The following is a 23,157-nucleotide window of genomic DNA, read 5'->3' as shown; positions in this document are numbered from 1 at the left end:
AATAAATGGTCAAATATAGATTTTGTTTTAGAAGAGGAAATTGGTTTAAATGTGCGTTTGGTCATTCACCAACCACCAGACCTAAATAGTTCATGGTTAGGGTTAGATTCTACCACTGCTGTATTTCTATAGCTGCATACACTTATCTACAGTTAATATGTAGCTGTTATTACATTACTGGATTTAGTTTAGTTTCATTTTGTGCACTTGTAAGAATAGCAAAAAGACAACTTAAGCACCGAATCCACAGAACGTACATGTTAGAGAGAGATCAGTGTTAGAAATGTCTGATTAAATTACGGATCAGCGTTCCTGAGTGTCATCATTTTTTATTCCTTGTGTGTTTCTGCAGCTATTCCACGAGGACGGGGAGTGCTGGGTCTATGATGAGCCTCTATTAAAGAGATTAGCCTCTCAAAGGCACTGAGAAGACTACGCACACGCTGATATACACACATACATATGCATAAAGAGATGCACACACGACAGAGTCTTCATAAGAACTCTTTTGCAAAACCACTTCTTTTCCAAGCCTTGGAATGACTGATGATTGATTATGTATGTACACAGCTTTGCATTTGACTGTAAAATAACAATATGGAAATGAATGAAATCAAATGGAAAAGCATCCAAGATGTATCATGAAAATTAGTAAAGCTCCTCTCCTTATTTGGACAACGTCTCTTCCACCGCCACCGATACCCACCACCCCGCCAACACGAGACTCGGCAGCGCAGAGTGGAGACGGTAGGGTGGACGTGTCTCGTCTCCCGACTCTGCGGGTCAGCTTCACAGCCACACTCTTCATCAGCTCCACAGGACGAGCCAGAGCAGCACTCGTTTCCCTACACAAATGTTTTTTGGGCGGGGGGCGGAGGGGGCAAAGGGGTGTGTGGTTGAGAATGTTGAAATCAAACAAACCTTGACAAATAAAACAGCGCTCTACATCTCAGGGAATCTGGTGACTGAGGAAAGAAAGCTGCTGCCCCCTCTGAGAGTCTGACAGCCTTATAACGGTGGGACAGATGAATCTTAAAGGCCTGCAACTAGTTGTAACTGTTGTTTATATATAGATATACATATGATGGATATATAAATATATATTCTTTTTTTATTTTCAATGCTTTTTTTGTTTATTTTTCTTTCTGGCAATAGTGTAAAATATTTGAGGATATGAACTCTATGGCTTTACATCTTTAGGAATCATTCCATTTCAAGTGAACTTTGCCACCTGTTTTGTCCTTCACGCTGTTCTGTGTCTCAAGTGTTAATCAGAGGCAAAGCCCTACATAAGCCATAGCATCTGAACACAATGATTTGGGGAGTTGTGATAGATTTGTGGAATATATGCAATATAGAGATCATCAAAGGACAAATTTGGGTGTCCACTATGCCAAAAAAAAAAAAAAGTTAGATAAAAGCCTAAAGGGACCTTTACCTGGGCGGAGAACAAATAATCCTCTAAAAATGTTTCCATGTTACCTGAAGGCATTTATGAACAAATGATTGTTTACATATTTTTGTCTTTCCTGATCGCTGGTCCATGACGAGGACATAAGGCTAGGGCCGAGTCTGTAAAGTCTCCCTTTTTGTTGCACACATCACCTGTCCTTGTTTCCTCTCCAAGCCCACAGACGACAGAGCGGAGGGTGAGGAGAGAGAGAGAGGCCAAAGTAGAGTTTTGAAACACTGCTGCTGTTTCAGAGTGCTGCTAGACTCCAGCCTGTGTTCAAGTTTCTTATAGACTTATTTGGGTTTTATTTTTTGTCCCATCTCTTTTAAGATACGAACCACAAAGAGGGCGATATTTATCCTACTGCAAACCACTGCTTTTTCAACCATCATTCATTCTCTTATTTACAGCTACATAGGTTGGAACTACATACAATGATATTTGGATGAATGCAGAAATAAACTATTTTCACCTGAAAATGCCCAAGAATATCTCTTAATGCAGTTGTGAGCTTGCAACAAAGTCTCTTGTTATCTTTGGGGTTAACATTCAGTAATCTGGTGAAGGGATCTATAAAGACTAAAACATACTCCTGGCTGGAATCAGGTGAAAGACGTGATGCCTGTAGTTTCAGCTGTTAAATTAAAGCCGAATTAAAATCACAGTCCAAGTTAAATAAAAAGCTATGACTCTTTTCCTCCATGTTACGTCTTTGTAAGTTATATTAAATTGAGGCCTTGCCATACATTTCAGTATCACTCAGTATCGCCTGATAGAGAGCAATCAAAATGTATTTTTTATTTCATTTCCATCATAACCATTGATTGTATGAGAGTTTCCTGTTTATTGATGCATAATATTAAATCTCCATGAGTTTATTCCTGAGAGATTTGTCATGGTTATTTCAGACGAGCATGACTGAAATTAGGCCATATTTACCATATTTGCTCAAAAGACTTATTCACTTGCATCATCATCTCTGTCTTAGATTAAGTGCACACAGCAAACTACATGACAACTTTATTATTAATTGAGAAACTAGTAATTTCTTCTAGAGATAGACCGATATGGTTTTTTCAGGGCCGATACCAATACCGATACCGATTATTAGTAGTCAAGGAGGACGATAACCGATATTTGGAGCCGATATTCATTTGCAGTAAAAGTTAAGATATTGGCGTCAAAATTTTGAATAATTCAGACTCCAACACTTAACTTTGTTTAAATGCCTTTAAGCATATGTTTATTAAACAAACAAACAAAAAGTGCAGGGAATTCCCAGGGTCAGCAGCATCTCTTATAAAGTTAACTGAAAATTTAAATAAATAAATAAATAACTTCCTGAAGTTTTATAAAGTAAATAAAACAAAGTTAAATAAAATTTGCAAAGAAATGAACTCTTATCGGCCGTCAGATTTAAAAAAAATTAAAATAAAAAAAAAGGCCGATTATCAGTCTATCCCTAATTTCTACATACTGGAAAAACATTAAGTGGGCTCGAGTTTAATGTTTGTAGATTAGTTTACAATAGCTTGATAAATTAGAACTTTATGAACCATGTCAGCACATCAGTAAAGGCTCATAAAATCAGATTTTGTCCCTGTTCACTGCAGAACACATGGCCAAAGGAACAATAGCTGACTTCATATTTTGTATGGATTCACTTATTTCTATTCAATTATATTACAGAAAACAAACTGAAACATATCTCAGACTCAGTGTCTTAATTTACCCTTACAAAAGACCAGATTTTTTCCCCCCCTGTAGCTTCCAAAGGCATTTAGTCTTCCCGTGCATATGAAGTATTTGTCATTGGCCTCTGAGGCAGAAGGCAAAAATCGTTTAACTGGCCCTAAAAAGTGAGTAAGTACAGTGGTGGAAAAAAGTTTTCGGACACCCTTAAAATGAAAACTAAATTCTTGACAGTTTCAATATGTCAGTTCTCAACATTTCCGGTATCAAAGTCAACAAATAACAGAGAATGTGTTCAAAACTGAACAAAAAATAAATAAACCATCACATCATCAAAATAGTATTTAGTAGTCCTGCCATTAGCACGCAGTAGAGCTCTAATCCTGGCTGGCGTGTTCCCCACGAGCCTTTCACACTGTTGAGGGGTGATCTTGTCCCATTCTTCTTGAATAACTGCTTTTAATTCTTCTAAATTCTTTGGTTTACACTTTGCAACAGACCTTTTTCATAATCCACCACAGATTGTCAATGGGGCTCATATCCGGGGATTGAGCTGGCCACTCTAAGACCTGGTTAGTGTGCTCCTGCAGCCAAGTTCTACTGGCCCTTGATGTGTGGCAAGGGGCATTATCTTGTTTAAACATCCAGTTTTGACCTCGACGGAACAGTGCACGTGCAGAAGGGAGCATGTGGTTTTCGAGAATGCCATAATACTTGGCAGAGTTCAATGTGCCATCACAGACAGTGAGATGACCAACACCAGCAGCACTCATGCATCCCCAAACCCTTATACTGCCTCCACCATGCTTGACAGTAGGTACTGTACATGCTGGAGATAATGCTTCGCCTGGCCTTCTGCGTACCCTCACATTAGCAGGAGGAAGATAAAGCTGGAAACTGGACTCATCTGACCACAGAATCTTCTTCCAATTCCTGGCTGTCCAGTTCTTGTGTGCTTGGGCCCAACAACGCCGGGCTAACCTCTGTCTCTCATTGATCAGGGGCTTCTTGACAGTCTTGTAGGACCTTAAGCCATGATCTAAAAGTTGGCCACGTACAGTGTAGGTGGAACACTGGACACCAGTTTGGTTTGACCACTGCTGCTGAAGCTCCTGTGATGTCATTCGGCAGTTTTCCTTGCACATGCGGATCAGGATGCGGTCATTTCTTGCTGAAGAAACCCTTGGACGCCCAGATCTTGGTTTGTCTTCCAAGCTGCTGGTTCGTCTGTATTTCTGCAGAGTGTATCCAACTGCTGAAGGACTGAATCTGCACTTCCTGGCTATCTGGCGGCAGCTGTACCCTTCCTGGCTGAGAATCTGTATCTTCCGGCATGTTTCCTGCGTTAGGTTCCTTGTTTTAGCCATTTTTGTCTCTGAGGAACTTTCAAATGTGCTGGCTAAATATAGACACGAAGCACGGCAACAAAAATGGTGTCTTTTAATAAAAAGCATGACCTTCATTAGTGGATCACTGGTACCAAAATCCCCCAATACTCAAAATTTCTTTTGTATTTTTATGGAACCAATCAATTTTAAGATTTTAATGGCTTTTTTAGGATTTGTTTAGTATTTTGGCTCTGACTGTTCTAAAAGAAATTGCACTTGCAGACCTAAGAGTGATTCTTAATGCATGGGGTGTCCAAAAACTTTTTTCCACCACTGTAGGCCTTTAGTTAAGATAATATTCAATCACTACTGAAAACTACAATTTTAAGGTCAACCTTTTTTCTTTTGTATTATTATTATTATTATTATTATTATTATCATTATTATTATTATTATTATTATTATTATTATTATTATTATTATTATTATATTATTCCCTGGCTAATGCAAAAAACACAAAACTTAGCTCTTCATAAAAACTCTCTTTCAGGTCACATAACAAAGATAAATGTCACAATCTCCAAATAACTCCCATTAATTGTAATTTTCCTTCTCATTTAGTTAATTTAATCTAATTACTTATTATTATTTTTCCTTCTCTCTCTCTTTTCCCGATTAGTCGATCAAAATTATATCTTCACTCCCTGACTTCTCTTACATGATCCAAAAGATGTTGTAACTGTTATTGTATGTCTGTGCATTGTCTGTCTATTATTTATTTTATTTATTTTTTTATTTTCTTCTCTTTGTCTTTCGCATCACTCTTTATTGTCAAAAAATTATTTCATCAACAACACGAATGACCAGCGGTGGCGCTACTGGTATTTTTCCCGTCAGCCTTTGCGACACCCCCTATAAAAACGCCCTGCACCCTCTGCCTGGCCTCACTCGTCTTCTGCACTTGAGGTAAATATCACTTTCTCCACTATGTTTGGATTTATTTTACTCTAAATGGCCTTTATATTGTTGTGAAAGCTTAACATGTACATTCTATTGCTATGCTTTTTACGCGTTGCTTTTTTTTGTCGGTTCCTTGATGGACATAATGAGAACTTGCGCTAGCAGGGCTGACTTTAGCAGCAGGCCTCCGCCACGTGCTTGAATGCGCATGTCGAGACTCTTGTTAGCCAACGAACTAATCTCCCACTTTTTAACTACAGCGTTGTCTCATGACTATGATGAAATAAATGTTGGTAGGGACATCTGAATTAATCTGAAGAATGCCAACATCTCTGACTGCATGGGACAACTGCTTAAAATGTGTTTTAGACAGCTCCCTAGTTAGCTGCCAAGCTCGTGTGCTTTTATGTACAATTTTCATATTGACAGAATTCAATGTGTTCCACATTAAGAAACATTGCATAGATTTAAACTAATAATACCTAACTTGAAAATAAATGTGTTTTCGTTCCTTGCAGACCTGTGGACAGGACTTGTAATAAAATGAAGGTCGACATCACATGGTAAGGAACCAGACTCGATTTGTTCATGGTTGCTGTAACTAATGATGTGTTATAATAAGAGTAGTGGACAGAAGTGATTTCTGAAACTCCTTAACTGAAGTTAAACATTTGGCTTGAGTTTAATATGTATTGCCATTTAACTTGCTGCAAGAGCTGTGTAACTAAAGTGATTTTCCTTCTACAGGTTAAAAATGAGGTTTCCAGGTTCTAAAGGCCATCCAATGCTACACAGGTGAATATTTTTTTATGTTTTGATTCTGCTTATTTTTACTTAAAGTCAATGATGATTTAAGTGTAAGAGTAGTGGACAGAAGCGATTTCTGAACAATTTTACACTGAGACTTTCCTTGTTAAGCGTATTTGTTCTTTATGTCAAGTGTGGTCCTAAAGACTTTGTTTATGTCCACAGGCCTTGGAAAAATAAAGCGACCTGAAGCAACTAATGGAGCAACAAAAGGTAATGCTAAAATAAATGAGTCAGTTTAAAGTAGATTTATGGGTCTTTGAGGTGTCCCCTGGAGCTTTTTGATGAGTTTCTTGAACAGCCTTGCAACACTAGATGAAAGTTTGTGCTTTCATTGTGCGATATGTCAATATTTTCAATAAAGCAGAAAATTAGAATTATGCAGAGTTTAAATGTGGCAGTCATTAAAACAAGAAACTGTTACTGGACGTTGCACAGGGCAACACCCAAAGAAGCATCAGTCTGCTTTTTACCTGCCTATTTCTGTGCTGCTATGATGACATTTATTTGCTACTCTTGACAAGATGGATGACGATACACTCAACCCACCAGTTGACTTATCTGAGGCACGTGCAGCTTGCTGCTGCTTCAAAGTTTAAGAATATTACAATTCATTTATATTGTGCTTCCTCAGGTCTGCTCAGCTGGCTAAATTGGCTGCACAACATCCACATCAGGTAATGGACCGATTACTTTAACCTTGCATTCTCCAAAGAACACTGTTAATGATGATCTTGTTTAAAAAAACAATGGGAATCTCTCTGAATAAGAGTGAAAGACAACTTTTTACTGATACAGTGCAGATTCAGGAATAGCTGCACTTTTTTTTTAAAATGTGAGACTTTCTTAATGTTTGGTGTTTTTACTTACAGATGATGCAGATTCATAGTCTTGGACCAAACTTTCACTTCCTTGGATGAGTTACAGGTGAGTTCAGTTTTGTGCCTTTGAGGTAATTTTTGGTCCCGCAAACCAGCCTGATGCAATGATGATTTTGTTTAAAAAAACAATGGGAATCTCTCTGAATAAGAGTGAAAGACAACTTTTTACTGATACAGTGCAGATTAAGAGATGGCCGCACATTTTTAAATGTGGGACTTTGTTAATGTTTGGTGTTTTACTTGCAGATGATTCATTCACTTTCTTGGATCCATGCTGCACTTCCTTGGCTGCGTTACAGGTGGGTTACATTTGTTTTTAAAGTGAAAGTTTGGTATGTCAAACTAGCCTGACTCAATGATGAGTGCATAGTTCAGCAGATTAAACCGTGAAGAATATCCATTGTCTTTCGCTCCTAGCTGATGTGTCGGCCTCATGGCCAGTGAAGAAAGTATATTTTAAGTGCATTTTTTCAAAAGTTCTCTACTCATTTTCAGAAACGGGTGTCTGGCAGAACAAAAAGCCAAGAGAAGGTGAGTTGAAAGTAATGTTATGTAATCTTAAACTACACTCGATACAATGATGAGTGCATAGTTCAGCGGATTAACCGTGAAGAATATCCATTGTCTTTCGCTCCTAGCTGATGTATCGGCCTGCACAAGGAGTTCAACATCTTGCTTTTTTTTCTATAAGTGAATTGACTTATTCTTTTCTATTTTCAGAAACTGTCTGGTGGCACAAGTGACCAGGTGGAGGTAAGTTGAAAAGATGTACAGCTATCCTTAACGATGGTTGATACAATGATGAGTGCATAGTTCAGCAGATTTAACAATGAAGAACTACTATTGTCTTTCGCTCCTAGCTGATGTGTCAACTGCAATAGTACTTAGTACTACTTAAAATGTGTTTCAAAAAGTCTCATCAAATCTCTTCTATCATCCAGCCCAGGCACATGAAAGCTCTTCACTGAATCTTCCAGGCCTAGTTTTGGTAAGTATTGTCATAGACTGAGATGCAGCTTAAATCATTCAGATGTGATGAATTTGAATCAGGTCGCTGATCCTGTTGAGGAAATTAGTCATTTATTCTGATCTGATGATGAATAAGAAAAAATAACTTTCTGTGTTTTACGTTATTTAATCTTGAACTATGTGACTTTTCAGAGCGAGCTGGGTTGTCGTGGTCGTGCAGAGGATGTCACCCAAGCATGGTGAGTGTGAAACGGATGCATAAAGCACCTCAGACTCAGATGACTGGTGGCATTGGTAACTTTTCTTAGAAGAGGTTAAGTAAATTAGTTTGTTGGAGCCTTCATGTATCAAAAATTGAAGGCAAAACTAAATTCTTGCCAATGTTTACTTTGAATCATCTGGGTCTGAGAACTGCTTGAGAGTTGGGATCATGTTGCTGTAGTGAACTCCTATTTGATCCCTGTAGACTGACCTGTATGATGACTAGTAAACGCTGACTATACACCATGGAGTCTGTTTTATTAGCTCTAGCTGACCTGGTCAGTGTTCAAATCTTTATCCTCATTTGGTGTACATTTTCAACTTATACTTTTTTTTTTTTTTTCTCAAAGGTTATCGTTTACTCTGGGTGGCCATTTTGAAAAGAGGACAAGATTGACAGGTGAGAATAAAAACACTCAAACAACTTGAAAGAAACAACGGTTTCTGTGATGTCTTAACAAATGTCTGACCTGAACTTTAATGTGGATGATGTGTTACTGAGGAACCCAGTTAAATTGATGTAAATCAACCAGTCTCTGACTTGTAATAAGGTAATTTCTTTCCCAATCTCCAGGAAAGGTTTGCTCCATCAGACTGAACATGCGGCACTAAAGGAGGGAGTCCAGGTGAAGAGCTTTAAAATGCTTATCTTACTTCTGTTCAGATGTTTCTAATTCTGTTGAATACCTTAAAGGTTAACTGGCCACAACCAGTGATGAAAAGATTCTGCCAAATGATTCTCTTGATTATAACCCTTACCGTTCCATTATTTCTGAGGCTCTGTGGTCAGTAAACATGCATGTTCTGCTTTGTTACTAGTTTTGTGCTTAATTAATAGAAAATATATCTGTTCCCTTCAGGGATTCTCTATAAAGCCTTTTGGCCCTAAGAAGCAAGCATCTGTTGCTGCAAGATGTGCTCTCAAGTGAGTATGAACCTGCAGTTTTGCAGGGTTTAATTGCTATACATTTTAGAATTGGTTCCCTTGTCAGATACATTGCAATTAAAATGTTTAATCTTGCCTAAACAAAATTCAACTAAATGCAACAAGAATATTCTCACCTGCAGTGTCTGAATTAATGAATTTCCCTTTGATCAATAAAATTGTTGGTACATTGGCGGTAAAAAAAAAACTTCTCTTCTTTCTCAGGTGCAGTGCATTTTGGATGATGACCTGAAGTCTGGACAGCTGAAGAACACAAGAATTTGTCTGTTTTGAAACATTGTGAATAAATATTTACTATCTCTATATTGTCTCTGTTTGCTTCCTAAAGTAAAGTTGTATACCATGAAGTAAACTTTTTTTTTTTAGCTGTTTTAATGACCAGATGGTTTTGGTTAATATCAAATAAGGCCATGAAAGTTATGTAGGCCAATCTGGCCCATGGGACTTAAATGCATGAAAGTCAAGAGTTTATTGCCAATTAGGTCTATGAAATATTTGGTAAACTAAGTGACTAAAGAATTGTAGACATTAACAACAGCATTAATGTACAGCAATATGATTTAGATTACATCTCAAAACATGTTGAAGTGTGCAGTTCTTTAAGGAGCTGTAGAGCTGGCGCATGGTGTACCTAGAATAATAGACTATTGGTTTGATACTTGGGGCGAGCTTAACCGGAAATTACGTAGTTTGAAGCGTCCGTTTACGAACTAAAGTTGAGTTTGTTTTTCATTCCCGCGTACTCCTCACGGGCGGCTGCAGTGGCAAACACTGAATGTAACGCACCTTTTTAGTAGACTTTTACTTCATTTACGTGCAATACAACATAAAACTGCTGACCGATCGTAACGAGCCCTTTGAAGGTCGGCGGAACCAAGTGACCGCATACCGCGCTGAACACGACGACAAAACAAGCGCCCCTTCACTAAAATGGGGAGAGTGGGAAATGCCCCACACAGTGCAGACCTTCAGCTAACGACCAGGTTTAAATAAATGGGAGAGAAATATCAGAAGCGGTGTTCATTGTCATTACGATCGCCTGGGACCAGCCTCTTCACCGATGTTTGTGCGGTGGTTGCTGCCTGTGCTCTGGGCTCTGTCCACAGAGGCTGACTTCTTCCAGTTCGACAGCATTTCTAATGCCTCCACTTACTATTTTAATTACATTTATTGCAATATATGGGAGGGGGATTGTCAGCCGAACCAAGACGATGCTACACAGCAGGGTAAGTAAATGAATGGAATTAAATATTGGGACTGTCGAAATGATTAAATGTAACTGAAGCTATTATGTTATGCTAGTCAGATTTAAAGCAATTTTCTCCCTGTCCGGAAACGTGAGCATGATTTAAGTGACAGTACTTTCCCTTACTGCTTCCGTGTTAGCTTAAATAATGGCATTGACATATTAATGTTACTCGGTGGTTACAGCCCGGTTGTAAAAGCTGACTCGTTGTCTTGCTGTTGATGTGAGCAGTTCCTACCAGGGACCTTTGGGCAGATTTTCCTCAGGACTACATGAGCCTGCTGCACCAGTGGTACTGTAGTCTGGGCCAGTGCTGTGAATCTGGAGACTGCAGGATAACCAACAATATCACAGGTATTACATTCAGCTTGGTCTTAGCAATAGTGTGTGTGTAAAACATAGACTGTCCTTCAGACTGATTACTTTTAAAAAACGATTATAATCAGTGAAATTACAAGTACAATTTGCACAGCTTGTCTTTATTGTAATTATGCTTTACATAAGTTCAGGCATGAGTTCAGGTTTTCTCCAAACGCCTAACAGGTTAAATTCAACTTGAGAGTCTTTTCCATCAGAACAAAAGGATAATAAAAAAGAACAATATTTTATTTTTATTGACTGTAGTAAAGCGGCTGCTTTTTCAATGAGCTGTGGGGAGACATTTATTCACGACAAATCAACTGCATAGTGAATTACTTTTAGTTCTTTCTCTTGACTTGAAGGTTGAATATAATAAGAAAATACTGAATATGCAGGCCAAACTATTCAGAAATAGCACTGCATTAGTGTACGGTTATTATTTATATTGTACTGCCATAAGCATGCACTCTGTTTTCTGCATGTATGTGCAGGTCTGGCGAGGGACCTCCAGACAAAGCTCCACGGGCAGCACCTGGCTCAGTCGGTGGTTCTCAAAGCCATCCAGGGTTTTATCAACAACCCAGAATCCAACAAACCACTGACGCTCTCCTTCCACGGCTGGTCCGGCACAGGCAAGAACTTTGTGGCCCGGATCATCGCAGATAACCTGTACCGTGACGGGGTGAAGAGTGAGTGTGTCCGGCTGTTCATCGCCCCGTTTCACTTCCCACATGCCCGACTGGTGGACACATACAAGGTAAGCCATGCAGAGCCCTAGTTGGCACAGAGTTTGGTGATCCGTGCAAGGTACGTGCTGGCAGTGTTCTTGGGGCCCTCTGCTTGCTTCATCTGATGTTTATTCTGTGTTGTAATTTAGCATTGGAGTGGTAATGATCAAAGTTTATACAGGTGATTTGGATTAAATATTGATTCTACGAGTAACTACATGATGGCCTAGTAGTTGTCCTACTAGGACGCAAGTGCCAACGTGGTCCAAGTTAAACAAATCTTATCGTAATCACTACTTTAAATTTAATAAAAGATGTTGAAACACTACTATTACATAATTGAATCCAGATTTAACAGAACACAAGGTAACCTTTAAACTACTATCAATACTATCAAAACTCTCTGCTACATGGCTATAAGGTAGACCTTTTAAATAGGCTAAAAACAAGATGGTAAACCTTAAAGTAATAATCTCTGAGATTTTTACTTAAAGGACCAATATGTAACATTGATAGCTAGCGTCTAAAAAGGGTACTGCAAGCGCTGTCTCCCCCAGTCCCCTCCCCAGATTAAAATGTTAGCCCTTCCTGCTTTAGCGTTCCGACTGTCTCGGAAAGCACAGGGAAGACTTATCAGTCTGCCCCAGATCTTCGGGGCTAACTCCCATCACTTTACACACACAGCAGTGAGCAGGAAGCAAGATACGGGTGTGTCCCTTAAGTCTTGAGGGGTACGTGGCTTTATTACACAATCAGGCTTACTGTACAGTCGTTCTGTTAATTTCAGTTACTGATAACACTCTGCGCCCGTTCACTCTCGTAACTCATGCGCACACACTCACTTCCTGTCTCTCTCACTCACTTGCTCCACCACCCACAATCACGCACTCAGCTTTTCCCAAACAGAGCTACGCTACGAGTACAACACGAAGCTCACACGGGTTACCAGGTTAAAGGCACTGAACCTACTCGAGCACAAGACGTGCGCTTTGATAATGACAAGCAACGAGTCCTGTGTGCCGATTTGTTTCATATCTGGCAATCCAGAGTGACGAATTGGGCAGTGGGATCGTGTAGGCCAAAACGCACACAGACGTTCTGCACCGGAATGGAAATTTCAGGAGGAGAATATATTTCAACTTAACATGTTTGCTAAATCTCTGATGACATATCATGGTCATATTATGATACATTCCAGTAAACATATTTCGTATTGTTCCTTTAAATAAATGTCTTCAGTCACTATCTCACGAATGAGGTAACACAATGGTGATTGAGCCTATGGCCCACTGATGAAAGGCTTTGCATTTGCAGTATATAGTATTATTATGGAAAAAATCACCCAGTTGGTCTGCCAGAGAGGTTTTGTTGCGAGTAAACAGTAATCTACTAATCTAAACAGTCCAAAAAGAAAAACGACCATCAGCGAGGAAAATCAAGAGTTACAACCGTAACAAAGGGAGTCATCCGTGTACTCCTGCAATTACCCTTTATCGCCAGAAGGTGCCGCCAAAGAGAACGAAACTGAAATCTTCGACATTGAATCTTTAATAATAAAAATACATTTAAAAGAATGTTTTTGAGTAAAGTGCAATGGATTTAGTTTTCTGATGCATTGCAAAACATTTTATAAAAAGAAATACATTTATACCCAGTATAGTCAGAATATAGGCAAAATACAGATGTACATAGAATAAAAAACATGTTGCATAAAATCGATAGATAGATTATGGCTCTTTTAGATGCAGCAGATTTTTGTGAATGCTTTTGTGATTACATGTTTTTGTTTGTTATAGAGTAGTAATCTTTTACTGTAATATGTTTTAATGTAAAGTCGGAATGTAAACTTTCACGTAAAATTTTTCCCGAATCAAAAACAGAGTAAGAAATGTATTTTGTATCTGTAGTGTGTATATAGAGGGATTTTTGTGGTTTTTGAAGCTGAAGTTTGGTCTTCTTCTCTTTATCCAGGGCCAGCTGAGAGAGGCGATCCGGGACATGGTGCTGCGCTGCCCTCAGACGCTCTTCATCTTCGACGAGGCTGAGAAGCTGCATCCGGGCCTCATCGATGCCATCAAACCCTACATGGATCACTATGATAATGTAGACGGCGTCAGCTACCGCAGAGCAGTCTTCCTCTTCCTCAGGTTGGTTTATATATCAGGAACATCCTGTCTGATAAAGCTGGGTCAAAAACTCAGTGTTTTGCACCTCTGGCCCAGATATTCTGGCAGCTCATCTGTGATGAAGGATGTTTCTCTCTCTGTCTCCATTAGCTCTCTTTATGGATTTTTCATGTTTTCAATTACTCATGTCTGATTTCTGCTGACTGATAGTCTGCTTTGTTGAATATAGAAATATACTGTATTTTCCACTTTGGAACTTGTGGTAACATATACAAACAAATGTTATTGGCATGCATGTTTCGGTCTCTGCAGTAATATTGGTGGAGCAACGATCAATGATGTAGCACTTGACTTCTGGCACTCGGGTCAAAATCGAGAGGACATCGGCATGGAAGACCTGGAGCATCGGCTACGAGCTGAAACTATGGAGTCTCAAGGTATGCTGCAGATTGTTGATTTTACGTTCCTCAGCCAGTGGCCAGATGTTCAACTCTCTTCAGTGGCCTTTTTAATTGTTTACTTCAGCTCTCTGCCATTTCAGCCTGAGCAGGAAGTCAACAATTGTCTTGTGTGACTCGCTTTATTGTGAAAGGGTTGCTTGAGCAGCCAAACCTGCCAAAAATAAACACTACAGACTGATTTTCAAACTTTTACACAACCCTAACAACCATGTTAAAAGGTTGTGTAGCTCACTGAGTGTTGTCTATTGTTATTGTTATCGTATAATCTTAAACATTTGTTGATAAAACTTTAATTAAGTTTGGGATTGTTCTGTGTGGTTTTTTTCCCCAGGTGGGTTTGCTCAGAGTGAGCTGATGTCCGGACACTTGATTGACTTCTTTGTGCCATTCCTGCCTCTGGAGTATCGCCACGTCAAGCTCTGTGCGCGTGATGCCTATGCAGCACGAGGTCTGGAGACTGATGAAGCTACACTGGATGAGGTGGCCAAGGCGATGCTGTATGTCCCCAAGGAAGAGAGACTGTTCTCAGCCCAGGGATGCAAGTCCATACCCCAGAGGATCAACTTCTTCCTCCCCTAGAACAAGAAACAGACAGACAGACAGACAGAAAGACCTTGAGGAGGTGTGCAATTGCTTTACCAGCCCATCTGCATACAGGGCGACAGAGGCTCTGCTATACGTATCCCCACACAAACACACAGACACAGCACGTGTCTGTCCAGGTCCCTCAGAGAAGGCCAGGCGGCAGGGCAGATCCAGTATTAGAGCGGAAAGCAGCAGGGCCCTCCCTGCAGACATGAGTAGTGCCAGACTGCCATCATGTGCACCGTGGCTGCTCTTCCTCACCTGCTTAGTTCGGATGCTCACTGTATCACTGAGAATTGAAGAAGAGGGCATTAGTGGTTGTGCAGTTTATGTCATTGTTTCACACACTATGTCTGAACACTTTGTTTTTGTATGTTTAGATAAGGTCATACTTCATGTGTCAGTATTTGCATGTCATACATTTTGCTTATATAAGCGAAGATTATTTATTGATATTATTTGTGCCATGTTTTAGCATCTTACTGTCCCAGATTATTTTTGTGGAGTCATTAGTGAATATTAAATGGGACTGTGGTGTGAACGTTATGAAGTGTGTAACAGCTAGCGAACATGTTACTGTGAAGGAAATGTTACTTGAAATAGTTACAGGAAAATGTGCCAAAAGTAATGAATCTATTTTTAACGTTAGCCTTTTTTGTGTAAATATGTTTAGTAACTGTGCCTTTAATTGTTTTTTTCATTGTCAGTAATTGTATCGTTTCATATGGACCTGGCATATGCCTGGGTATCAAAATACTTACTGTTGTATTATACTGCTGTTAATTTGGGGCATAGTTAACAAATATATTTTTATTCACTGCATTGCTTTATCTCTAACATTCATGAATTCACATTCACATACTCTCCCATAGGCCTGTATCGGTCTGCTTTAGTGATTTTGGCTCTCAAGCTCTGAGTCACATAACAAGAAGACATGAACGGAAATGGTTTGAAGAAAATAAACATCCATAAAAAAAACCAACCAACCAATAGTTTTGTATATTTGCAGAAAAAAGATCATGTTGTTTAAATATTGGAATAGTGAAATCATACCAGGGGAGGTTACAACAGAAAAAACAACACAAAAAAAAAACGGAAGGCTGTCAGAATTAGTTGATTCATCTATCAACAGACCAATAATTCAATATGATTTTGATAATGATTACTTGTTTGATTCAGTTCTTATGTAAAAATACCCAACAATATTGGTTTTAAGCTCTTAAATGTGAATATTTGCTGTTTAGTGTTGTCTTCCATGACAATGAATGGAATAACATTTATGCATGTGCAAATTCCCAAGCCAAGCCTGTTTTTAACCTATTTGAAGGGTAATAGTAGTTAGTATAATAATTCTCTCTGCTCACCTTTTTGTATGTGATTCGTTAACAGAAATGTAACTTGGAAATGTTTAACCTTCACATCACATAAACCGATTTTTCAGCAAGGTACAAGGAGACATCTTCATATTTATCATATTCATAGACTCTGCATTTTACCTTAGGTGTGATTTATACAATTCCGAAGTAGTTTATTCAATTGTCATTTTAGAAAAAAAACATCGACAATTGAAATTCACAACCGACATTCTTACGTTATGTCTTGAACTAAATGAACTAAATTATTTTTAATGCAGTGAATGTCGAATTATTTCATTAGTACTATCATCACAAACATTTAAAAGACTGTAGTATAACTGATTAACTTTGATTTAGCCGTGATAACTGTGATTTCATTCCATACATATGATTCATCTACAGCGCATCACCCTTCCTTGGGCGTGTATCAAGCAAACGCGTGGTCTACCCTCATTGGCTAGGACAGCGATTCGTCAAGATTTTCCGTCCTCCGATTGGCTGAGCGAAGCATTGCTTCCTTATTGAGGATTAGGGCCGACGTCCAATCAGATTCAGACATCTGTTCCGAGACGAGAGGAGAGCGGCGACAGCGTCTCAGCGATTTTTCACTGTAACATTACTGTATGAGAGACTGGACTGACAAATTGCGGCGCTGCGGTGTAGATAGATTAAATAGACTTATTTTTAATTGAATAATTATAGGTTAGTTGTTTTCATTGCAGGGTGTTTCTGCTCGCCACAATGACAGCCCTGTCGCTGCTGTTGATGGCCGTGTCGGCCGCATCTGTACTGGCCGAGTCCACTGTGTATTTGCGAGAGCAATTTGAAGATGGGGGTGAGGTCCTTTACACAGAATTATACCATCATAATTTAATAATTGTTTGTTGTGATTTGTTCAAACTGTAATTATATCAGATTTTACAGCATTAAATCAGTGCATGAGTGGCATAGCCGGTGGCTATTTTTTGTTGGGTGGTTGATGTGTTTTTTGAGGGGGGTGACAGGTTATAGTTTTACCTCAATTTCTATGGTGTTTTATCTGCTTACTGCTTAGCCTGACATGCAAGTAGTTTACGTGGGCAACATTCATCTTTTGACCTCCCTCTCCCCTCCCTTCCTCACCGTCCTCATCCCCCAGCTATCACCAAAGACTCTCCGTCTCCCCATCCCCCAACCCCCCCTCCCCCTGGTCATTCACTGCTTCCCCTCTTTACCTAGCTGTCTTGGTCTTTCATCACCAGTTTAATAGTAGATAGCTGAGGCAGGCACATAAGGCATGTCCCTCCCTGCAGCATAACACATTCCCAGTGCACCTGCACCGATGCATCATCAGTGGAGGATAAGCAGCTTGTGAGCGACTACCGTGCAGCTGAACCTCCTCTTGTTTGTGCAGATGCCTGGAACAGTCGCTGGGTGGAATCCAAGCACAAGTCAGACTACGGCAAGTTTGTCCTGACTGCAGGGAAGTTCTATGGAGATGCAGAGAAAGACAAAGGTGGGTGTTAAGGTTCAATTGTATCAACAACCCACTGTGAAAGAAGTTGGGCATTGAGCAGTGTATCTTAGAATATGGGTGTATCCTCTGTTTTTTTTATTCCGAGCATCAAATACAATTTCTCTTAATGTAGAGCTTCTAACTGTGAACCTGAAAATGTGACCACCATGGATTTTGACAGAGTTGTTTCATTGCTTATTGTCTGTTGATTTGACCCATTAATGGAAACAAAATGCACGTATTATACTCTAACCTGGATCTTTTCTTAATAGTGATACATGGACATAACTTTTTTTTCTGCCACAGGTCTGCAGACGAGCCAGGACGCCCGGTTCTATGCCATGTCATCCCGTTTTGATGACTTCAACAACCAGGGCCAGCCTCTAGTCATCCAGTTCTCTGTGAAGCATGAGCAGAGCATCGACTGTGGTGGCGGCTACATTAAACTGTTTCCCTCCGACCTCAACCAGGAGGACATGCACGGAGACTCTGTGTACAACATCATGTTTGGTGAGTGTAGTAGCTTCTGGAGTATATCTCTTATGTCTATTTTTAACAGCTGTTTTTTGTTGTTTCTTTGTATAAACCAGTGTATAGGCATAAATTAAATATTAGTTCATTTTTTATTGTCTGTAAAAGTGTATGGAGAGTGTTTTTTTAAAATATATTTTAATATTTAGCCAGTTAAGCATTCATCATTTCCTAGTTTTGTACTTTTAACTTAAGGAGTAGATTCCACATTTTTACATATTTATTTGTTTTCTTCGTTTGTCCAGGTCCTGATATCTGTGGCCCCGGCACAAAGAAGGTTCATGTCATCTTCAACTACAAAGGCAAGAACCATCTGATCAACAAGGACATCAGATGCAAGGTTAGACATCAACAGATGATTGTTTATTAGCAATTTGTAACACTGCTATTGTCCCTCTCACCATGAAACCAAATCAGGAGGGATACTTTGAATGTGTTTTGCATTATAAACAGATTTTATGCAAATAAAAAAAACACAAATCAGAACATTTGTTTATACCCTGCAGGATGATGAGTATAGCCACTTGTACACACTGATTGTCAACCCCGACAACACTTACGAGGTCAAGATCGACAATAAGAAGGTCGAGTCCGGCAATCTGGAAGATGACTGGGACTTCCTGCCTCCCAAAAAAGTTAAGGACCCTGAGGCCAAAAAGCCAGAGGACTGGGATGACAGGGAGAAGATTCCTGACCCTGATGATAAGAAACCAGAGGTCAGTTTAATTCAGCTGCCCTACAAATCTGTATTTTCCTAGTTTCTTTGCATTTATTTTTTACATAACAGAAAACTATCACTTAAGTTCTTAATGTTCCTAAAATGCCTTTGTGAGCTTGTCTCTTAAACTGTATCTCTGGGGCAGGAATGGGACAAACCTGAAAATATCCCCGATCCTGATGCTAAGAAGCCTGATGACTGGGATGACGAAATGGATGGAGAGTGGGAGCCGCCTATGGTCTCAAACCCTGAATACAAGGTAAACAGCAAATATTAAAGCACTTTGTATACAATGCCCAGTCAATAGTTTATTGTGAAGTATTGTTGTGTCCAAAAATAATCCCCATTTTGCTACTTTTTATGATTTTATTTTAGGGTCCATTTTAGGGTATCTCAATTTGAAATGTATATCCCATGCAGTGCATTCAAAGACTCCCACAGTGGAGTGTAAAAAGTAGCAATTCTTGAACAAATGAGTTATTTAGCACAAATAAACTCCTTAAACAGCAGATGTATTTGCATTTTTTCATTATTCCAACATTAATCACTTTGTCTGGCTTCTGTGTCTCTTTGCTGTCATTAGGGTGAGTGGAAGCCCAGAGAGATCAGCAATCCTGCCTACAAAGGCAAGTGGATTCACCCTGAGATCGACAACCCCGAGTACACAGCCGATTCTGAGATCTATAAATACGACAGCTTCGGCGTGATCGGACTCGACTTGTGGCAGGTAAGAATACATTGTAGTGGATCCTCTTATTTACTATTTAATACAGACAAAACAAGCGAGTATATGACCATTCAGGACCATCCGACTTCCAATGAAGAGAATTTTTGATTCTGTGTTGATAAAGGAAACATGTTTGAAAATCTAGCTGTTCTTTTATTGGATTTGTGTCCATGAAATACCTAATAATAAAATACACATTACTGTTGACTTACTTGATGTAGGTCAAGTCTGGTACCATCTTTGATAACTTCCTGATCACCAACGACCCAGCCATGGCCGAGGAAGTAGGCAACGACGCGTGGGGTAAAACCAAGGTCAGCCAAAAACATTTCCTCTTTTAAACCTTACATATATATATTTTAAAGTTATATGTAGATGTAACTTTTTAATTTGTTGTTTTCATGTTCATTAATTCCAGGACTCAGAGAAGAAGATGAAGGAAAGCCAAGAGGAGGAGGAGAGAAAGAAACGCGAGGAGGAGGACAAAATGAGGAGAGACGAGGCAAAGGAGGAGGAGGAGGAAGAGGAAGAAGAGAAAGACGAGGAAGAGGAGGAGGAGGAAGATGAAGAAGGGGAGGAGGGCGAGGAGCAGGAGGAGGAAGAAGAGGACGATGAAGGCACAGACTCTAAACTCAAGGATGAGTTATAAACTCTATGCAGGAACTGCTCAGCTAAAAACCTGACTGTCTGTGTCAATGAGCCATTGGAACAAGGAGACTGAGATGAGACCCTCATGACCGACACCCTGGGGTGGGATGGGGTTTTTCATTTATTTGTTTGTTTACAAAGCAAGGGAGTAGGTGAAAGGGGGCAAATATTGTCCTTTTTCCTATTTCCATGTGCTTCTACTACTATTCTTATTGTAATAATAACTATTATTATCAAATGAGGAAAATTGATGGAAAAATGTCAAAACGAATGTCAAGGCAGGAAAGCTAAATTGTTCTGCGGTTTATACCCAACAAAAATATGTAAATGTTCTTTTTTTTTCTCTCTGCAGAATCTAGGTTTTATGAAGAATAATGTTGTAGTGACATGAAGAGCTATACTGGGTATGTGGATGATACCTTACACAAGTTTGTTTACCTCATATGTTTTGTTTGTCTTTTTAACCTGTGTTTTTTTTATTTTGGCTGTCAGTCTGTCTCATTGCCCCGTTAAAAAAGCTACATCATTCTCAAAGTATCCAACAGGGTTTGACATCCTTCTGTAGGTTGTTTTTCCTGCTCTTATTTAAGCCTCTGATTCAAGCAAGGGTTAACAGCATAGGGACAGAAGTGCATCAGGACTGACACCATATATTTAACAACCTGTTGAAAAAGCCATCGTCCATAGGATGGCAATGTGGGGTGCTTTAAAATGAAATCCCTTGCATAGTTTTGTACTGTATAGTTAACACTTTTTCACTTCAATGCACATACTGTAGTCTTCTTCTTGTGTGTCTAAATAAACTTTGCTCAAACTCAAATGTACATTGAGAGCACTCCAGTAGCAGCAAAGCTTCCGTTCAAGTGGTATCCGTTCACTTTAGGTTGACTCATAGGTGGTGTGTTCACAACCAGTTTCCTCATTTCTGATGCTAATATCGACGCACTGCTGTACCCCCAACACTGTCCCAAACAGTCTGAAAGATGATCCTTTTGTAAAAGATACATTTTGTACTAATGGTAGTAATTGAAGTGGGAAGATTTTCATGTTGCTGTGTAATAAAGAACAAAGACAGGTGTTCTGTCCAATAAAAACATCCAGATGAAAATGAGCAGAAGTCTTCATCATTTCTTATATTTAACTGACTTTTTATTTTGAATGCCTTAAAACAACTAAAATTATATGAAATAGTTACATTAGCTCCACCTTTGCATCTTATTGTATACTTTTACTTCTGAGAGATTTTTTGCTTACCGGTACTTTTTTGGACTTCAAGGGTCTTAGCAACCTGGGGGGTCAATTCTTTGATTTAAAATGATAAACGGTAGGTGTTTTATTTTCTATGGGCCATTACTATTTCTGCACTAGTTATATTTAAATTAGAATCGACAACAATAAATAATAAATCAATAGATAGCACAGCATATATAGTTACTAATTTTCTGAAACCTTTTTGACTTTAGATTTGAAACCAGGTTGACAGAATCAAAATTGTACAGTTAACAAAAATGCTACATAAAATATGTAAAAGACCTAACACTTAATACTTTCCTTCTGTTATGATCAAAGTACTTCTTTAATCTCAGAATCAGCTTTATTGGCTAAGTATGTGGGCACATACAAGGAATTTGACTCCGGGTTTTCTTTCCTGTCAATGTACAGTCACACAAATTGACATACTAAACTTAAAGACAAGGTAACGCAGACACTTAGACACTAAAAACTACTATGTAAAGGCCTATGATACAAATATATGACAAAGTATTAATATATATAAATATAAATATATATATACCACTTAGACAGGCTCTCTGCTCTATAAGGGTATTCGTCATATTAATATTGATATTGATATTAAGCGTTTTTGTTTTGGCTGACAGGACAGATGATTACTACGAAAAAGTAAGAGATTTTGTTTTAATTAATTTAGCATTTCGAGAAGAAAGTTGAAATGTCGAGAATAAAGTCAACTCCTCAGGTCCATCAGATATCTGGAAGAAAAAAATCTCCTCTTCCTTTTTTTTTTCTTAATGTGGCCTTAATACCCCGATAGATCCTAGATAACAGATGACAGTGTTTGTATGAATAAAGTTATAGGTTGCAGCTGATCCCGCTCGTATAGGTCCAGGTCCAGGTTTTACAGCGTCCTCTGTCTGTGTCTGGCAGAAGCGCAGCATGAAGCAGTGGGAAACAGAAACACTATGGCTGCCACTCTGTCTCTTACTCAGGTAACACTGTCTTACAACTCAAATCTAACGACTGCAAACGTTTCATGGCCTCTGTCTGTTTTGCTCGGAGACCTTTCTATAGTGTTAGAGAAACTATGAGGACAGAAACGCGAGCTTACCTCGGTCCTCGTCCCTCTTTTTGAAGTTCAGAGCTGCTGTGAAAAGTTTCTGCCTAATCTCTTTGGGGACTGCGTAAGGGCGTAGCTAGCTAGCTAGCCTGCTAGCTAACAGCTAGTTTGTGTTGAAGTGTTGTTTTAGAGCCGCTTTGTCAAAGTTGAGATAAGCCTTTTAACGTTACTCGGCTTCATCTCGGTCGGGAGTGTGTATAGTTAGGTTTGTGCAGCCTCATTTTGCTGCAGGCTAGTTGGTCCTGTCCAAAGAGATGTACTACGAGATACTCATGTGTGGCTCTGTTGTGGCTTTACTGTCATGTTGTTTGCAAGTAGAGCCTCTGCTCATATTATTTACTGAGCAAGTTACAAATATTATTGTCTACATTGTGAATTTTCTTGCTGCTTAAATATCCTGCTACATTTTAAGACCGAACAACTTACCGTGTTATTGACATTATTACAAGTAATCATGCTTCACTGACTTGTTAGTGTTTTGTCTGTGACCTTTATGAAGTGGACGTGTGAACTGTTAGCCTGTT

General features: G+C 39.2%; 4 protein-coding genes, 1 long non-coding RNA gene and 9 other non-coding genes across 20 annotated transcripts in view; all 14 read left to right on the top strand.

The window, feature by feature from the left end:
- The window catches only part of osbpl9 (oxysterol binding protein-like 9), a 31,116-nt gene extending 28,981 nt beyond the window's left edge, over positions 1 to 2,135 (top strand). For all 4 annotated transcript variants that reach the window (XM_069679655.1, XM_069679654.1, XM_069679657.1 and 1 more), the window contains one exon: positions 353 to 2,135. In XM_069679655.1, coding sequence (XP_069535756.1) covers positions 353 to 427 — 75 coding nt within the window. In that variant the 3' untranslated portion in view covers positions 428 to 2,135. The remainder of the gene's footprint in view (positions 1 to 352) is intronic.
- Positions 2,136 to 5,418: 3,283 nt separating this feature from the next.
- LOC138607573 (uncharacterized) lies at positions 5,419 to 9,600 on the top strand. The gene is made up of 14 exons (XR_011309392.1): positions 5,419 to 5,439; positions 5,952 to 5,996; positions 6,181 to 6,228; positions 6,406 to 6,453; positions 6,875 to 6,917; positions 7,113 to 7,167; positions 7,368 to 7,420; positions 7,617 to 7,652; positions 7,842 to 7,874; positions 8,063 to 8,329; positions 8,702 to 8,751; positions 8,926 to 8,977; positions 9,212 to 9,276; positions 9,502 to 9,600. It is a non-coding gene; the product is annotated as an uncharacterized lncRNA (long non-coding RNA).
- LOC138608061 (small nucleolar RNA SNORD74) lies at positions 5,698 to 5,780 on the top strand. Its single transcript, XR_011309419.1, has one exon. It is a non-coding gene; the product is annotated as a small nucleolar RNA SNORD74 (small nucleolar RNA).
- LOC138608069 (small nucleolar RNA SNORD75) lies at positions 6,033 to 6,098 on the top strand. Its single transcript, XR_011309426.1, has one exon. It is a non-coding gene; the product is annotated as a small nucleolar RNA SNORD75 (small nucleolar RNA).
- LOC138608068 (small nucleolar RNA SNORD75) lies at positions 6,272 to 6,339 on the top strand. The gene has a single exon (XR_011309425.1). It is a non-coding gene; the product is annotated as a small nucleolar RNA SNORD75 (small nucleolar RNA).
- On the top strand, positions 6,958 to 7,040 carry LOC138608054 (small nucleolar RNA SNORD79). The gene has a single exon (XR_011309412.1). It is a non-coding gene; the product is annotated as a small nucleolar RNA SNORD79 (small nucleolar RNA).
- LOC138608056 (small nucleolar RNA SNORD79) lies at positions 7,219 to 7,300 on the top strand. Its single transcript, XR_011309414.1, has one exon. It is a non-coding gene; the product is annotated as a small nucleolar RNA SNORD79 (small nucleolar RNA).
- Positions 7,469 to 7,550, top strand: LOC138608065 (small nucleolar RNA snR60/Z15/Z230/Z193/J17). Its single transcript, XR_011309422.1, has one exon. It is a non-coding gene; the product is annotated as a small nucleolar RNA snR60/Z15/Z230/Z193/J17 (small nucleolar RNA).
- LOC138608064 (small nucleolar RNA snR60/Z15/Z230/Z193/J17) lies at positions 7,691 to 7,771 on the top strand. The gene has a single exon (XR_011309421.1). It is a non-coding gene; the product is annotated as a small nucleolar RNA snR60/Z15/Z230/Z193/J17 (small nucleolar RNA).
- Positions 7,912 to 7,993, top strand: LOC138608063 (small nucleolar RNA snR60/Z15/Z230/Z193/J17). Its single transcript, XR_011309420.1, has one exon. It is a non-coding gene; the product is annotated as a small nucleolar RNA snR60/Z15/Z230/Z193/J17 (small nucleolar RNA).
- Positions 9,059 to 9,131, top strand: LOC138608060 (small nucleolar RNA SNORD47). The gene has a single exon (XR_011309418.1). It is a non-coding gene; the product is annotated as a small nucleolar RNA SNORD47 (small nucleolar RNA).
- Positions 9,601 to 10,244: 644 nt separating the features above from the next.
- Positions 10,245 to 15,625, top strand: tor3a (torsin family 3, member A). The gene is made up of 6 exons (XM_069680079.1): positions 10,245 to 10,523; positions 10,775 to 10,897; positions 11,395 to 11,660; positions 13,603 to 13,778; positions 14,070 to 14,194; positions 14,550 to 15,625. Exons 1-6 carry the CDS (start codon positions 10,358 to 10,360, stop codon positions 14,795 to 14,797), a joined length of 1,104 nt encoding a protein of 367 aa, XP_069536180.1. The 5' UTR covers positions 10,245 to 10,357; the 3' UTR covers positions 14,798 to 15,625.
- A 1,113-nt stretch (positions 15,626 to 16,738) lies between these two features.
- On the top strand, positions 16,739 to 21,388 carry calr (calreticulin). Its single transcript, XM_069680161.1, has 9 exons — positions 16,739 to 16,993; positions 17,552 to 17,653; positions 17,960 to 18,163; positions 18,430 to 18,524; positions 18,691 to 18,900; positions 19,048 to 19,161; positions 19,486 to 19,629; positions 19,851 to 19,943; positions 20,048 to 21,388. The coding sequence occupies exons 1-9, from the start codon at positions 16,900 to 16,902 to the stop codon at positions 20,276 to 20,278; spliced, it is 1,287 nt and encodes a 428-aa protein (XP_069536262.1). The 5' UTR covers positions 16,739 to 16,899; the 3' UTR covers positions 20,279 to 21,388.
- Positions 21,389 to 22,447: 1,059 nt separating this feature from the next.
- eps15 (epidermal growth factor receptor pathway substrate 15) overlaps positions 22,448 to 23,157 on the top strand; it is a 28,060-nt gene continuing 27,350 nt past the window's right edge. For all 4 annotated transcript variants that reach the window (XM_069679564.1, XM_069679562.1, XM_069679563.1 and 1 more), the window contains exon 1: positions 22,448 to 22,505. In XM_069679564.1, the coding sequence (XP_069535665.1) occupies positions 22,479 to 22,505 (27 nt within the window). In that variant the 5' untranslated portion in view covers positions 22,448 to 22,478. The remainder of the gene's footprint in view (positions 22,506 to 23,157) is intronic.

Source organism: Semicossyphus pulcher, unplaced genomic scaffold (assembly GCF_022749685.1).
Source record: "Semicossyphus pulcher isolate SPU_LCO1_2020_fin unplaced genomic scaffold, fSemPul1.0.p SCAF_4, whole genome shotgun sequence".
NCBI classification, from domain to species: domain Eukaryota; kingdom Metazoa; phylum Chordata; class Actinopteri; order Labriformes; family Labridae; genus Semicossyphus; species Semicossyphus pulcher.
This window is presented reverse-complemented; position numbering and strand designations above follow the sequence as displayed.